The 16,403-nt window shown below is 53.4% G+C and overlaps 5 protein-coding genes across 5 annotated transcripts; all 5 read left to right on the forward strand.

The window, feature by feature from the left end:
- Nucleotides 1–408: 408 nt before the first annotated feature.
- Nucleotides 409–2,154, forward strand: N7459_006432 (GMC family oxidoreductase; the record flags this gene model as incomplete). Its single annotated transcript, XM_056945600.1, has 1 exon — nucleotides 409–2,154. One exon carries the CDS (start codon nucleotides 409–411, stop codon nucleotides 2,152–2,154), a length of 1,746 nt encoding a protein of 581 aa, XP_056797599.1.
- Nucleotides 2,155–2,899: 745 nt separating this feature from the next.
- On the forward strand, nucleotides 2,900–4,506 carry N7459_006433 (MFS transporter; the record flags this gene model as incomplete). The annotated part of the gene is made up of 5 exons (XM_056945601.1): nucleotides 2,900–3,130; nucleotides 3,203–3,217; nucleotides 3,282–3,683; nucleotides 3,737–4,096; nucleotides 4,159–4,506. The coding sequence occupies 5 exons, from the start codon at nucleotides 2,900–2,902 to the stop codon at nucleotides 4,504–4,506; spliced, it is 1,356 nt and encodes a 451-aa protein (XP_056797600.1).
- Nucleotides 4,507–5,467: 961 nt separating this feature from the next.
- N7459_006434 (uncharacterized protein) lies at nucleotides 5,468–7,734 on the forward strand (the record flags this gene model as incomplete). Its single annotated transcript, XM_056945602.1, has 4 exons — nucleotides 5,468–5,833; nucleotides 5,896–6,269; nucleotides 6,328–6,994; nucleotides 7,054–7,734. The coding sequence occupies 4 exons, from the start codon at nucleotides 5,468–5,470 to the stop codon at nucleotides 7,732–7,734; spliced, it is 2,088 nt and encodes a 695-aa protein (XP_056797601.1).
- A 3,655-nt stretch (nucleotides 7,735–11,389) lies between these two features.
- N7459_006435 (glycoside hydrolase family 76 protein) lies at nucleotides 11,390–12,990 on the forward strand (the record flags this gene model as incomplete). Its single annotated transcript, XM_056945603.1, has 4 exons — nucleotides 11,390–11,480; nucleotides 11,552–11,796; nucleotides 11,900–12,349; nucleotides 12,418–12,990. 4 exons carry the CDS (start codon nucleotides 11,390–11,392, stop codon nucleotides 12,988–12,990), a joined length of 1,359 nt encoding a protein of 452 aa, XP_056797602.1.
- Nucleotides 12,991–14,015: 1,025 nt separating this feature from the next.
- Nucleotides 14,016–15,861, forward strand: N7459_006436 (sugar porter family MFS transporter; the record flags this gene model as incomplete). The annotated part of the gene is made up of 6 exons (XM_056945604.1): nucleotides 14,016–14,040; nucleotides 14,098–14,149; nucleotides 14,206–14,281; nucleotides 14,349–15,062; nucleotides 15,113–15,403; nucleotides 15,472–15,861. 6 exons carry the CDS (start codon nucleotides 14,016–14,018, stop codon nucleotides 15,859–15,861), a joined length of 1,548 nt encoding a protein of 515 aa, XP_056797603.1.
- Between the last annotated feature and the right edge of the window lie 542 nt (nucleotides 15,862–16,403).

A 16,403-nucleotide genomic window follows, 5' to 3' on the forward strand; every position in this document is an offset into this window, starting at 1 on the left:
CCAGCCGACCTAGTAATACGACCAGTGAAAGGCCTCCGCTCATGCTAGCCCTGACGTCTTGAGCACAACGCGGGTCGGCACAAAATAACGCTATTGCGTAACTCGTGCAACTCATGCGCTTGATCCCAATTGGGGAAGACCATGAAGCCAAGGGGAGATGAAGAGACAAGTCCCGCACTTGTGCAACTGCTTATCTGGTAGCTTCATTCAAATCAATGACGCATACTGAGGGGCTAGAATGTGGGATGCATGCACTATGTTTTTCATCTAATCGCTTCTGTTCCAGAAAGCCCGGCGCATCACGTATAAAAAGGCACCTGGAAGTTGTCCGTTCTGTTGGCAGAACACTTCCTCTTTATCTTCAGCGCTTTGAATCGATTTCAAGATCCCCAACCGATCCCCCTCATCATGTCTGTCCAGGACAATGCGCGGTTCGACTTTATCGTCGTCGGTGGCGGTACCGCTGGGAACATTGTTGCTGGTCGTCTGGCCGAGCATCCTCAGGCCAGGATCTTGGTTATTGAAGCCGGTGTTGCCAACTCTAAAGACCTTGAGGAGATTAGAACTCCTTCAGAAGCCATGAACCTTCGAGATGGCAAGCATGACTGGGCATACAAAACAACCATGATCAAGCGAGACGACTACGAGCGCGTTGAGAAGCCCAATACCCGTGGGAAGGCTCTGGGTGGCAGTTCGTCCCTGAACTACTTCACCTGGGCTCCTGGATCCAAGGGAACTTTTGATATGTGGGAGGAGTACGGAGGCAAAGAATGGACTTGGGATCCGCTTGTCCCCTACCTGCGGAAAAGTGCAACCTACCATGACGATCACCAGGCGTACTCGCCGGAGCTGAAGAAAATTGGGCCAAATGGCCCAATCCCAATTTCCCACTCGGAGCTTCTCCCCGAGATGAAGCCTTTCCGGGACCTTCTCACCAAGGCATGGAAGTCGACTGGTCAGCCCATCACCGAGAACATCTTCGACGGTACCATGCTTGGCTTGACCCATAGTGTCAACACGATTTACAAGGGCCGTCGCTCGGGCAGTTTTCTGTGTGTCACCGACAGACCCAACATCACCGTCCTTCCCCAGGTGCACTCGAAGAAACTGATCGTCGACGAGGCTGATAAGACCTGCAAGGGTGTGACTGTGATCACAGCCTCCGGCCAGGAGCTCAATCTCTTCGCCACCCGGGAGGTGGTTGTCTCCCAGGGAGTCTTCGAGTCTCCCAAGCTGCTGATGCTTAGTGGCATTGGGCCTTCTGTGGAACTCAAGAAGCACGGAATTCCGGTCATTGTTGAAAGCCCCCATGTCGGTCAGCACCTCCTCGACCACCCGGGTGTTCCTTTTGTTCTTCGCGTGAAGGACGGCTTTGGGATGGACGACGCCGTGCTGCGCGCGGGAACCCCCCATAACAAACAAGCTATCCAAACCTACCAGAGCAACCACAGCGGTCCATTGGGCTCTGGATTCCTCGAAATGGTCGGATTTCCTCGCGTCGACAAATACTTGGAAAAGGACCCTCAGTATCGCCAAGCCAAGGCCGCAAACGACAACCAAGACCCCTTCTGCCCGTACGGCCAGCCTCACTTCGAGCTCGACTTTATCTGTCTGTTCGGCAGTGCCTTCCAGTGGCACTATCCCACACCAGACAAGGGAAGCTACATCACCGTGATGGTCGACCTGGTCCGCCCCGTCTCCGACCCCGGGGAGGTGACGCTCAACAGTGCCGATCCGCTGCAGCAAGCCAACATCAACCTGAACTACTTCAACAACGATCTGGACATCATCGCCATCCGCGAAGGTATCCGATATGCCTACGATGTGCTCAAACATGGCGAGGGCTTCAAGGACATCATTGAGAGCGAGTATCCCTGGCCGATGCCGCTTCACGACGACAAGCTCATGAAGCGAACCGTGCTCGACCGCTCGCAGACATCCTTCCACCCTTGCGGGACTGCTCGTCTATCGAAGAACATTCAGCAGGGTGTGGTTGATCCCAGCCTCAAGGTCCACGGCGTCAAGAATCTCCGCGTGATTGACGCGTCCGTAATCCCTGTTATCCCCGACTGTCGGATCCAGAACAGCGTTTACATGGTTGGTGAGAAGGGTGCCGATGCCATCAAGCGGGATCACCCTGACTACTACCAATGAGTAGCATTGCAGATGCATGGACCTGGGATCCTAGGTAGTAGATATGGAGGTATTATTTCATGATTTTGCTCCTCGGATTCTCAAACTGACTATATGAGAGGTATATTCTTCATTCAAGCAGCAGCTCCCAAGCCGTTTAGTCCTACGTACAACTGGATCGATTTATCACCAGTGAATAAAGCTCCGAGACAGTGATAGTAGATTGTAGTTAGGGTGTGGCGGCTGTGATGTCATTCATTCTGGGGATCAGCATCAGCCTCCAGGTCATCGAGATTCCCATCAAGGAGAGCGAAATCACCGGGCTACCTCAATATTACGTAGGTTGTGAATCTTGCCAATCTTGCCCGACGCGAGCATCTTTAGAAACCGGTGAGATGATTAGACCTTGACCAGATCAACAGACTAATCCAGCAGACCACGATAGTGTCGGATGATCAGGTTGGCGCGAGCAATCCGTGGTTGGGTCACCATCCAATCAAACCTCCGGAGATTCCAACAATCTCAAATCCGGGGTAGAATCCGGGCCTCCACAATCTGAATGCAATCTACCTGGCGCCGACGACACCGCAGTGCCCGAAGTTTTGCCGGCTACGTGGCGAGTCGCCGACGCCAAGCAACTCCGCATGCAAATCGCTCGTGTTTGGAGAAGTTGACTTAGCCCAGTGCAGAGCTGACCGTGGATGTTCTTTGGGCGTGAAATACTACTCCCCAAGACACTCATGTTAAGTGCGAGATAGCAGGCACCATGGCATCCACCTGTGTCGTTCAGGAACAGTCGCCCGATACGCACATCACCGTCGAGGTGCTGCCGCTGCCGCCGAGCGAACAGCCGGGCTCGGACTTGTCAAATTCAACGCCAGAGAACGATGGCTTTCGAGCATTGGAGAAATGGAACTTGCCTCGGGTCAATATCTACCGCTCCTTCTCGACGTTTTGGAGCTTTCTGGTCATGGGGGCCAATGATGCGGCGTACGGTGTGAGTAACCGCCATCAGATCGCCGAAGAACGCATAGAATGAAAACGAGACAAAAGCTCACCAGAGGAACAGGCCTTGATCCCATATGTAAGACTGGCCATTGTGCAAGTGGGCTACGACACTCTGAGGAGAATACTGACCCATCCCATAGCTCGAATCATACTATAACCTCAGCTACACAGTTGTATCCTTGGTTTTCCTGTCACCACTCGTTGGCTATACATTCGCAGCCTTTCTCAATCATCGCATCCACGCCAGCCTAGGGCAGCGTGGTGTTGCATTTCTCGGACCAGGCTGCCATCTCATCGCCTACATCGTCAACTGCGTGCACCCACCGTACCCCGTGCTTGTAATCTCCTTCATTTTTGCCGGCTTTGGAAATGGTCTGGAAGATGCCGCGTGGAATGCCTGGATCGGGAATATGGCCAACGCCAACGAGCTCTTGGGTCTCCTGCATGGAGTGTACGGCGCGGGGGCAGTGATCAGTCCCTTGATCGCCACGTCCATGATCACCCAGGCCAATCTGCCGTGGTATTTCTACTACTATTTCATGGTCAGTGTTCCGTGGACGTTCGGTTACGCCCCTGCAAAGCTAAAAATCCACAGGTGGGTTGCGCGGTCATCGAGATCGTGGCCTGCGGTACATTCTTCTGGAAATCCACAGGGGCCGTCTTCCGCGAGACCAATGCCGACTCTGTCGGAGCGACCAAGAGAGGCGGTCTTAGGACGGCGCTCTTCACGCAGCCCGCGGCGCGGGTCACCTGGTTATGCTCCTTGTTCTTGCTGGGGTATGTGGGAATGGAGGTTGCGCTGGGCGGGTGGATTGTCACCTTCATGATCCGCGTCCGGCACGGCGGTGCGTTTGCTAGCGGTATGACGGCCACGGGGTTCTGGCTGGGAATTACCGTAGGACGTGTCGTCCTGGGTTTTGTCACGCCCCGAGTGGGTGAGAAGTTGGCGATTGCAGTAAGATCCCTCGTCGGAACGGAAATGATGCTCACGATACTGACGACCGTTGGGCGACCTAGGCATACATCTTGTGCTCGATCGCCTTCGGCTTGGTGCTTTGGCTTGTACCGCAGTTTTACGCGTCGGCCGTCGCCGTGTCACTGCAGGGCTTCTTCCTCGGCCCTCTGTTCCCGGGCGCAGTCGTGATGGTGACCAAGCTGCTCCCACGACACCTGCACGTGAGTTCGATTGGATTCGTGGCTGCCTTTGGAGGCTCCGGCGCGGCGATTCTTCCCTTCGCGGTCGGCGCACTGGCACAGGCCAAGGGCGTGAGCGTGTTGCAACCTTTCATCATTGCCCTGTCCGGGGCGATCTTTCTCGCGTGGCTGGGACTGCCGCGGGTATCGAAGGTGCGTCGGAGTGAATAGCGCAGGATGGGGATGACAGGTGTGTGGCTTGTCACAAGCTCGCAGACGCCTCTGGCATGTGAAATCGGGCCCGATCTTCTTATCTGATCCGATACTGCGAGTCCCGAGCCGCTCCGATTCCAGGTCGACGATTCCTATTCTTCACGTGTTCCAGCGAGAGACGGAAGGAAATGGAGGAATGGCAGCGTAGAGGTGCGGGTGTGTTCTTTCTGTATCGACTTCTTTGCGGCTTTAGTCCACGCACATATCCGCTGTACAGTTGACTCTGAATTCCGAACACCAGTTCAAGGCGGGATCTATAGAGGTCACCGCACTAAAATGAGAGATATGGGTTGAGTAAATGAAATTAAATAAGATACTGATGATTAAAACCGCTCATGTCCAGGCCGTTGACTATACTGGGGAGTCCACCGGAGGAGCACTGTAGACTCCCAATGCTATAATGCTGGCATGTTCGGCTTCAGCCGCAGAACAAAGCTGCCGATTGACCCGGTCGGGCGAGGATCGCCTCCTGCATAAGGGCCTACTCAAGCATCATGCTATGCTGGGGTAGAGGTACACCCGACATGCGCCCAACACCGGTCGCGAATAAGCTGACGCCGGGACGGGCGCAGCCGATGCCACCCATCGTGCGCAACTTCGTTGCGAAGCCAAATGAAGCGAGAAAGACTCGACTCTTTTAGAAATTGAGATGCAAGACCGGAGAAGAATGGCGCAATGCTCATAATGGCAACGTTGGAAGAAGAACGAACAGTTGATGCTCGGAATCGTCGAGGCGGTCGCGGTCGCGGTCGCGCTTTTCCCGTTTGGGCTGAGCCTCGGCACTTGCCTGATTCGGCCACCCTCGGCCTGGCATTCTGGGAACTTGGAGTTATCGGGATGGGAACATCCGTCTTATAACCTCCGCCGGGTGGACGCGTGGTGACTCTCGGTTCATTACACACACCCAACTCCCTCCGCCATGCCGTCTCCTCCTCCTGACTGGGTCAAGGCCCTGAAGCCATCGGGCCCGCAAGGCGCCGAACTGCTCGCCCAAGAGCGGGCGCAGTCCAATCTGAACGTCGAGAAGCTGTCCGAGTTATTGCACACGAAGGAGTCCCTGGGAAGGCAACAGAAGCTGCTGCAATTGCTGCAGCCTGAGAAAGTCTTTGACAAGTCCCAGAACCACACCCTCGGCCGCGTGGAGCGGCTCCAGCGGTCGCTGGCCAAGGCCAAGCGCCTGCAACAGCTGGCCGAGCAGCACCAGTGGAATATGGAAGAGCTGCACATGGCGAATGAGCTGGTTGGCGAGCCAACTCCCTACGGCCTACACGCGAGCATGTTCCTGGTATGTGTCTCTGGGTTCTGCCCCCGCACAAGCACTCCCAACTGACCCCGGGTTTCCTCTAGGTGACCCTCCGCGAGCAAGGAACCCCCGAACAGCACAAGCTTTTCCTCGAACGCGCTGCCAAATATGAAATCATTGGATGCTACGCCCAGACGGAACTCGGCCACGGTTCCAACGTACGCGGTCTCGAGACTACCGCCACCTGGAACCCCGACGATAAGACCTTCACCATCAACTCGCCGACCCTGACTGCCTCCAAATGGTGGATTGGCTCTCTGGGACGTACTGCAAACCACGCGGTGGTGATGGCTCAGCTGTTCATTGGCGGGAGGAATTACGGACCTCACCCGTTCGTGGTGCAGGTCCGTGACCTCCAGACGCACCAGCCGTTGAAGAATGTGTATGTGGGCGATATTGGGCCCAAGTTTGGCTACAAGTAAGTTTCCGGGTCCTCAGCGGCTCGCCAGTAATTGACCGCTCATATCCGTGTGCAGCACTATGGACAATGGCTTCCTGCTGTTCAACAACGTCAAGGTTCCTCACGTCAACATGCTCGCCCGCTTCTCCCGGATTGATAAGGATACCAACAAATACGTCCGCCCCGCTCTTCCGACTCTGGTCTACGGTACATTGACCTGGGTGCGCTCGAACATCGTTCTTCAAGCCGGTGGTGTTCTGGCTCGTGGTGTGACGATTGCCACTCGGTACTGTGCGGTCCGCAGACAATTCCAGGACCGCGATGCCGATGCCAGCGCTGGTGAGAACCAAGTGCTTAACTACAAGATGGTGCAGGTTCGACTGTTGCCGCTTCTTGCATCCATGTATGCCCTGCATTTCACCGGTCGTGGCATGATGCGTCTGTACCAGGAGAACCAGACCCGCATGAAGGCGGCTGCTTCGCCAGGCCAGGACGCTCGAGGTGCCGGTCCTGAGGAACTCCGGGCTGGTGCCGACCTGTTGGCTGACCTGCACGCCACCTCATGTGGTCTTAAGGCGCTTGCCAGCACTACCGCCGGCGAGGGTCTGGAGGTCTGCCGTCGAGCCTGCGGTGGTCACGGCTACAGCAGCTACAGTGGCATTGGACCGTGGTATTCTGACTACCTTCCCACTCTTACCTGGGAGGGTGATAACTACATGTTGACCCAACAGGTGGCACGCTACGTATGTATCCTTTCTGTTCGTGATTGGTCCAATTCATCGGTCCTAACATTCTTCTCTAGCTGCTCAAATCTGCTCGTGCCGTGCTTTCGGGCAAGGCGGCCGACAACGACACTTGTCGCATCCTGAAAACTTATCTCGACCGCCGCGATAAGGGTGCTTCATTCGACGTCCTCGAAGAGGATGCAGACATTGTGGCGGCCTTCGCCTGGCGCACGGCCCATCTGACCTTCGAGGCGTTAAAGCACCGCGACGCTGAGAAGCGCTCATGGAATAGTTTGCTGGTCGATTTCTGGCGTCTCTCGACCGCCCACTCTCAGTATCTCGTGGTCAAGAACTTCCACGAGGCCGTCTCCTCACCTCAATTATCATCCGCTTTGGATACGGACACCAAGACCCTCATGCACCAGCTCTTCCGTCTGTACGCTCTCCACACACTAGAGCGTGAGGCCGCCGAGTTCTTCTCGTCGGGCGCCGTCACCGTTCGCCAGATCACTCTGGCCCGCACTACTGCCGTCATGAAGCTGCTCGATGAGATCCGCCCTCACGCCGTGCGTCTGGTCGATGCCTGGGCTATTCCAGACTGGCAACTGGACAGCAGCCTTGGACGCTCCGATGGCCAGGTATACGAGGACCTGTTCCATCGAGCCAGCCAGGAGAACCCAGTTAACGATCTAGTGTTTGATCCGTACCCCTGGAACGCAGCGGTGCTGAAGAACCAACCGCCCAGGAGCAAGTTGTAAATATCCTGCTGATCTTTTGTTTCTGATTCTTGATGTGTAATCTTCGGGCCTTTTCTTTACCTGGTGTTCATTATTGGCTTGGGATAGACCCCTAGAGATATGATAGATCTCCTAGAAGGACAAATCTGACCAAACTCCAATCGAATATAGAACTTCACTGGTTCCAATGTCTGACACCGAGAAATAAATACGAATCCCGTAAATTCTGGTGGTTGAAAGGCCAAAAAAAAAAAAGAAAAGAAAAGAAAAGAAAAGACAAGATCCTACCCGAAGAGCCAGGATGAGTAGATGAAGGTACCAGCTATCTGAAATGTCCTCGGCCAAGCAGAAAATGCTGTAGACTATGTGCGGTCTTGCTATATGAATCAACATGAGAAGAAAAAGGAAAATATACCAAACTCGGGTATTTTTGATGGGAGATTTCAAATATTCTTCAAAGTACCATCCTTGGTGGCTTACGGGCATTCATGTACGTTGGTCTCTTCTACATGTCACTGTGAGTGTTTCAATGGCCCATGGGTTATAGTAGTACTGTATCCGACTCTCTGTTCGTTGCAGCTACATAAGGTCCTTTCTGCCGCATCAAACTATTTCCAGGTATGACTATGATCGCCTAACAAGGGTGTTAACGGAATTCCCCGCTGGAATGAAAAGGGGTTTGGCTCATCGGGTGACCGGGTGAACGGGTGGCAGGGTGAAACCCGGTCACCCGGTCAGCTTATTCTTAGTAGCTACCAGTGTTTACCAGTCTTTACTAGAGGGTTATAGTAAACATTCTGATCTGATATTTTTATATCACATGATCTAAGCTGGCCGGGTGGAAAAACCTGACCGGGTGGCCGGGTGGCTAAAAAATCAGTGGTAAATAGTAGGAATCTATAGGAATCAGTGGTAATTTTAACCACCCGGTCACCCGGTGAGTTCTATTCACCCGGTCAGCTAAGTAGGATTTATTAATATATACTAGTAATTACTAGTAGATATATAATAATCTAAAAAGTTTTAGTGGTAAAAAGTAGTAAGAAAAGGAAATTGTTAGTAAGAAAAACTAGTTCACCCAGTCAGCTAAATAAGATTTATTAGTATATACTAGTAATTATTAGTAGCTATTAATAGCTATAATAATTACTAGTATATACTAATAAATTCTATATAGGATTAGATAGAAAAAAAAACTAGAATTCTAGCTAATAAACTCACCGGGTGACTAGGTGAATTTTACTAAGAATTTCTAGTAATTACTATAAATTCCTATTTAGCTAATCTAATAATCACCCAGTCAGCTTTTTTAGATTTTCACCCGGTCACCCAGTCAGGTTATTTATAGTAGCTACTAGTAATTTTTAGTAGTTAATAATTATATCTATATCTATATCTATATATTATACTATTAGTTACTAGAAATTACTAGATATATATATATAACTAGTAGTTACTAATAATTTCTAGTTAATGTTAGAGATATATAAATCTATAGATTATATAGTTATATAGATAGATAGATTTTACTATTAGCTACTAGAAATTACTAGATATAGATTTATAACTATATAATCTATAGATATAACTATTAACTACTATAAATTACTAAGAATTACTAATAGCTATTATAAATAACCTGACCGGGTGAATAAAGCTCGCCGGGTGACCGGGTGAGAAAAAAGAAGTGATAAAAAGTGGTAAACAACAGAGAGCTACTAGTAAATACTAGTAAAACCATTTCCACCCGGCCAGCTTAGATCATGTGATCTATAAAAAAATTTACTATAACCCTCTAGTAAAGACTGGTAAACACTGGTAACTACTAAAAATGACCTGACCGGGTGACCGGGTGCCACCCGGTCACCCGTTCACCCGGTCACCCGGTCAGCCCTATACTCGGAATGAAATATATAAGAGCCGAAACGATGAATGAATTTTGCTCCACTCCACTTTATCGCCTCCATCGCCTACTATATATCCCGTACTTTCAAGCCTCCTACAAGCCCTCCTCTCTATATCGGTCAGGAACCAAGGTTCCCACCAATATCCACCACGATCACAGTTGATGGAATATATCCGATAGCACTCTGGTAAACCCCAAGACCGGCCTTTTACATTCAACCATGTTCCACCCTGGCATCCGACCTCCACAAATCATGGCGAACATTTTTCGTGCTATATTTAATACCACCAGCAACTGAGGACGCATAAGTGGATGTCCTATTAAGGTATTTTCCTCTGAATTCCTCATCTACAATCAAAACAACCTCTTGGCGGCAAGGATATACTAACAAGAAACTGGATATCGCACTACAGTAATCCTACCAGACATCCATGGATCGATTATCATGCGCTGCGCCCATATCGTGACGGATAACTACTCCCACGGATTCGCATCGCGATACCATCCGTGCCGTTGTCTGAGTCCGCGCTACATTATAAGTGGTCTTTATAGCGAATTTACACGAGATAGTGAGGTGATTGCCATTCTGCCTCAGAGCTCGCCAGGAGAGTCTTCTTGGACGATGGCTAGACAGCGTGAATGTTGACACCTGTGTGCGTAAATCAGCGCCTTGTCGGCTAGATTGGGACAGTGTTTTTATTATTCTCCTCTACTTTTTCCTCACCATGCGTTGTGGGTTTTTTGCTGTCATGGTCCTCCTGTGCTATCATGCAATACCTATCAAGCAGCTGGATTGCTATCAGATATATTTTCAGCACATACCCAAGCTAGCAGATCAAAATTGACAGATTCGTGTTCTTGGGTAATAAGATGCTTTATTTAGACCGTACTCAGAATAAAAACTGGGTACTGCTGGGCTGATCGAGACTTGCCTGGCCGGGTCCGTCGGGAATTGAGATGTTGTGGAGAGCTCAAAATCAATATAGACAGGGATCGGGTCTCCTATCGATGTGGCGTGGATGTTCGGGGTGCAGGATAACCTATACCGGCTGCAGCTGGGGAGAGTTACCTCTGGTAGTCGGGAGAATCAAAAGCCTAGGTGGTTGGATGTCTGGGAAGGTTAAATAAAAGATGAAGATGATCAAGATTGTACTACGGTTGGCAGGCACCGTGGAACTGCCGCTTCGGGCAGCGATCGGCGAGCCTTGAAGCACATGGATGTTTCAACGATCTTGTATGCACTTGTAGGCAATCGTTCCTCTCTACATTTCACAGCGCAGTATCACCATATTCTTCTGGTTGGTTAGTCCAATTCCAGATTGAACGGTGCGACGTGGCGCCAAGTCACCGTACGTCAACTTCCACACGACGCGAGCAAGAAGATTCTCCACTTGGTCGACCAGCATGCCAGAGACCGCGAGGAAGAATCGTTGCAATAATGGAACTCCGGCTCCAGCAGAAGCCAACGAGTCTTGCAAATTGCTGCCTACCCATCCACACGAAACGAGCTGACGTATGTTTCTTGATGGCGCGGGTCCCACTTCGATCTGAGAGGTGCCGATAATGGGCTAGTTGGCGTGCATATCCGCAGGCTTACGCATACCTGGACACCATGTTTAAAAAGTCGAATCACCATAACTCAACCGAGATGCCCAATCCTCTGCTCCAGGTACATTCAGGGATCATCTGTCTCTTTTGGGAAGATTCTAGTCGAGATCCATTGACGTCGAAAGGATTGGCGGTTTCTTAGTCCTGGGTCTTTCAGTCCAGATGTCTTTTCCGGGACTGAGGCTGGTATTACTGGTGGCTTTTCTAATTCCACACCTTGCGGGTGCGATCGATTTGGACATCAGCGATGAAGGTACGTCCAGCCGGCATGTTTTCTGCCTTCTAGTTCATGGCGGCGTCGGCAGTTAACACCAAGCCCAACAGATTCTATCAAAGATGCAGCGAGCACATCGGCCTATGCGATGATGACCTACTACAAGGGTAACGAAACGGGCCATATCCCAGGAGCATTCGCGACCAAATGGTGGGAGGGTGCGGCGCTTTTCCTCGCGCTGCTGCAATACTGGTACTACACGGGCGACACCACTTATAATGACGAGCTCAGCGTTGGACTGGAATGGCAGGCTGGAGACGGCGATTACATGCCGTCGAACTACTCGTCCTATCTTGTCAGTAAGCCCTGGAAGCCGATTCTTGTCCTGGGGTCTATGGCCGGATACTCCATTGCAAGGACGCAGCGCTGACGTGTATTCTCACTGACGATGAAACCAGGGTAATGACGACCAAATGTTCTGGGGACTCGCAGCCATGACGGCAGCCGAGCTCAAGTTTCAAGACCGTTCCAGTGGGTACTCCTGGCTCGCGCTCGCGCAGGGCGTCTTTAACAGCCAGGTGAAGCGGTGGGACACTAGCTCGTGCAACGGTGGGCTGCGCTGGCAGATCTGGCAGTGGGAATCTGGATATGGCATGAAAAACTCGATTTCGAACGGTGGTCTCTTCCAGCTATCGGCGCGCCTGTGGCGGTACACGCAGAACGAAACGTATGCTGAATGGGCCCGGAAGATCTGGGATTGGTCTGTGTCGTCGCCGCTTGTGAGCAACACGACCTGGAACGTGGCGGATTCCACCAATGTCGACGACAACTGCGCCACTCAGGGCAACACGCAGTGGTCGTACAACTATGGGACGTACCTGATGGGCTCGGCGTATATGTATAATATGGTGAGCCCGCCTTGCCCCTCTATATTGCCCAAGAGACACCCCGGATGGTACTAACAAACGGTGAGTAGACGAATGGAAGCTCGACGTGGCTTGCTGCAGTCAATGGCCTGTTGAACAAGACCTTTGAGCACTTCACCCCGACCAGCGATGGCGGGAGCATCTTAAAAGAAGTCACCTGCGAGCCGACAGAGGTCTGCAACGATAACGAGATCCTGTTCAAAGGTCTCGTGTCCTCCTGGCTCGCATTCACAGCGCTCCTCGTGCCCTCGACCTTCGATACAATTCTGCCCAAGCTCCAAGGCTCCGCCGAAGCTGCCGCCAAGTCGTGCACCGGCCACGACAATAACACATGTGGTGTCCGGTGGTATCAGTCAGACTATGACGGATGGATAGGCATGGAGGAGGAGATCAGCGCGACCAACGTCTTCGTCGCCAACCTGATCAACTTCAATCACTCCAGTCCAGTCACTTCGACCACCGGAGGAAATAGTACCAGTGATCCCTCGGCCGGGACGGGGGATTCGACTGGCGAGACGAAGACAAGCACGATCACAACCGCAGACCGAGCGGGTGCTGGGATCGTGACTGTTGTGTTTGTTCTGGGGTGGCTTGCTATGACTGCGTGGTTGGTGATGGGATAGAAGTATGTATAAATGCAATCTCGTTTTGTTCCAAAGACGCGCAAGCAGCATTCCAGGAGAGATGCCCGGCGACTACGCCGTCCCCAAGGGGAACCAGACAGGGTCGAGCACCCGAATCGCCAGTTGATGGGAAGTTTCTTCCCCATCCAGCAAGAATCCGGCCGAGTTGATTTATGATGGCTGGCATAAGAGCGCGGGGTCAGGCTAGAGCTCCTCCAAACAGGCAATAATCCGGCGGCGCAGCCCGTAGGAATGCAACGACCATGAATTACCCGAGTATCGCCCCAATGCGCGTGTAGATAGGCAATCTGCTATTGCCCACTACCGGACAGTCTGTTTCCTCTCGCATTGCTATCAAGTCGCAGGAACCACAACTGACATTCTTCCCCTAACGAATACCATGCCACACCATGCCATGACATCGGCATGCCGATGGGCGCCTCGGCAATAAAGCCGGCGTCACTTTAGATCGCAACGCCCCGGAGGCGCAAAATGACGTCTGCCGTCTAGTTAGTTAGTTACAGAGACCGGGATCATATGAGGTCATAGTGCAACCCAGCGCACGGTAAAAAGAAGCTAGAATACAGCTTCGCGAAGTTTGAACCCGATGAAAGCACCGGGAATCCTCACGGCTAAAAGAACGCGCTGTGACTCGGTTAAAAGTCCCATCAAGCTGGCGTGCAACCGAGCCGACGTGATCCAAATGCCCCGACTGGCTGTCCACCATCGGTCTCTCCCCAACCCTCGCTCGCTCTCCATCCACCTCGACCAATGACGCATCGCCCGTCCCCGACTTTGCTCCCCCGGGATTCTCCTCCATGCTCCCTCCGCATTCTCCCCGGTCGATCGCTTCCGTCCCGGGTGCTCTGCCCCGGCCCCGGAGTGGTGCCATGGGCATTTGCGGGCCGGCGCCAGCTTGATGTGAAAGCCACCCCGACGCCCGCACAGCAGCGCTCGAGATATAAAAGCTGCCGTGCCGCGTCCTCTCTCAACGGGCTCAACTGGTTCGCAAATCGGTCGCCACAATGTATCGTATCTCGAATATCTATGGTGTGTTGGCCGTCCCCGGGGTCACCATCTCGGACCAGCCCGACTAATGCGTGACAGTGCTGGCCGCGTTTGGCACCATTGGCGGTGCACTATTCGGCTTCGATGTGAGGTACGATCCCGCCAGGTCCTGTCGCTGGCGGCGAACCGCAATTGACCAGTCTGCAGCTCGATGAGCGCCTGGATCGGCGTCGACACGTACACGGAGTATTTCGGGAACCCGGATTCCAACCTCCAGGGCGGCGTAAGTGCAACTGCAGCCTTCCAGAGACAGCGAGAGACGAGGCATGTCCGGCTCACCGCGATGGTAGATCACCGCATCCATGTCTGCCGGCTCCTTCGCCGGCTCCATCGCCGCCGGCTGGCTCTCGGATATCTTGGGCCGCCGCGGCGCACTCATGGTCGCCTCGCTCGTCTGGATCGTCGGGGCGATGGTGCAATGTAGCGCGCAGAATGTCGCGCATCTTGTCGCTGGCCGTGTCGTTAGCGGCCTTGCCGTCGGCGTCACCTCGTCCCAGACCTGCGTCTACCTCTCCGAGCTGGCGCCGGCGCGCATCCGTGGTCGAGTCGTGGGCATCCAGCAATGGGCGATCGAATGGGGTATTCTGATCATGTACCTGATCGCGTACGGTTGTGCGGTCGGCGTGTCGGGGCCGGCTGCGTTCCGCATCTGCTGGGGGATCCAGGCGGTGCCAGGCCTGATCCTGTTCATTGCGCTGTGGTTCTTCCCCGAGTCGCCGCGCTGGCTGGCCAGCAAGGAGCGGTGGGAAGAGGCCCTGGACACGTTGGCGTTGATGCATGGCGGAGGCAACCGCAACGACCCAGCGGTGCAGGTGGAGTTTGAGGAAGTGCAGCAGGCGGCGCATCTCGCGCACGAGGCGAAGGATATCTCGTTCCTGGCGCTGTTTGGACCGCGCATCTGGAAGCGCACGGTGTGTGGCGTCAGCGTGCAGGTGTGGCAGCAACTGCTGGGCGGCAATGTGGCCATGTACTACGTGGTGTACATCTTCGAGATGGCGGGCATGGTAAGTCTCCTCCTCCCCCCTGAGGCCGTCGGTCTTGCTCACCATCGCAGGCGGGAAACACCACCCTGTGGTCGTCGGCCATTCAGTACGTGATCTTCCTGGTGACCACGGGCGTGATGCTCCCCGTCATCGACCGAGTCGGCCGACGAGTGCTGCTGATCACTGGCGCCATCGCGTGTATGGTGTGCCACGCTATCATCGCCGGCGTGATGGCGACCCACGGCCACGCGGTCTCGTCCATCGACGGCAACGCCAACCTGACCTGGGAGATCAAGGGCAGTGCCGGCATGGCGGTGATCGCCTTCTCGTACATCTTCGTCGGCATTTACGGCTTCACCTGGGTAAGGGCATTCTGGAGATCCCCTCGCTGATCCGCTCCCCCGGACCCAACATGGCTAACCCACCATAGGCCCCGACCGGCTGGATCTACGCCTCCGAAGTGTTCCCCCTCAAGTACCGCGCCAAGGGCGTCGGGCTCTCGGCGTCGGGGAACTGGATTTTCAACTTTGCGCTGGCGTACTTTGTGGCCCCGGCCTTCCACAACATCCAATGGAAAACGTATGTCATCTTTGCCGTGTTCTGTTGCGCCATGACCTTCCACGTCTTCTTCATGTACCCCGAGACCGCGGGCCGGTCGCTCGAGGAGATTGACCTGGTCTTCGACTCGAACGTCCCGGCGTGGCGCAGCACGGAGGTGCAGGATAAGTTCAGTGAGCAGGTGGAGAAGCAGAAGGAGGCAACTGCGAACGCATCGGACGGCAAGGAGGCTGGTGGAGTGAGCCATCAAGAGGAGGTTTGAGCTGGCGAATTGGGTGCCAGGGCTAGAGGATTGGTCATGTATTACAGAGACTGCATGTGGAGTTGAATGAATGATGAATGATGAACATCTGACTGCAGCCGCAATCTTGATCGTCCTGCACATTTCACCCAAGATAGCACGTTTCGATGATATCCAGGGCGAGCTGAGTCGATCATGCTAGCTCGGCAGTGGTCTATCGCCAATGACCGTCTTTCAGGCTCGGATCCTTTGCGAGCTTCACGAACAGGGGCATGAAAAAGGAAAGGGACGATCGACACAAGGCTGGACCGGGGCGGTTAAGCTTCTTTGTCTGATTCCCATTGCTTTGATCAGGGTTTCCCCATTGGATCTTCCAGAAAGCCTGATACGCACTCCGAGTGGGAGGGTCGGGAAGACGAAGCGGTAGTCCTATCTCGACGGGCCTGGATGATTGGGCGACGTTGGCCATATCTCGCGGCCAGAGCCGCTCTGGGACTGGCGTTCTCCGCCTCATTTAGGAGGATTTGACGAGCCCGCCAATGGAGCCCCGTTTTTAAATTGTG

The sequence above is a fragment of the Penicillium hispanicum genome, assembly GCF_028827665.1.
Source record: "Penicillium hispanicum strain IBT 35686 chromosome Unknown utg000006l_segment0_segment0, whole genome shotgun sequence".
In the NCBI taxonomy this organism is placed as follows: Eukaryota; Fungi; Ascomycota; class Eurotiomycetes; order Eurotiales; family Aspergillaceae; genus Penicillium; species Penicillium hispanicum.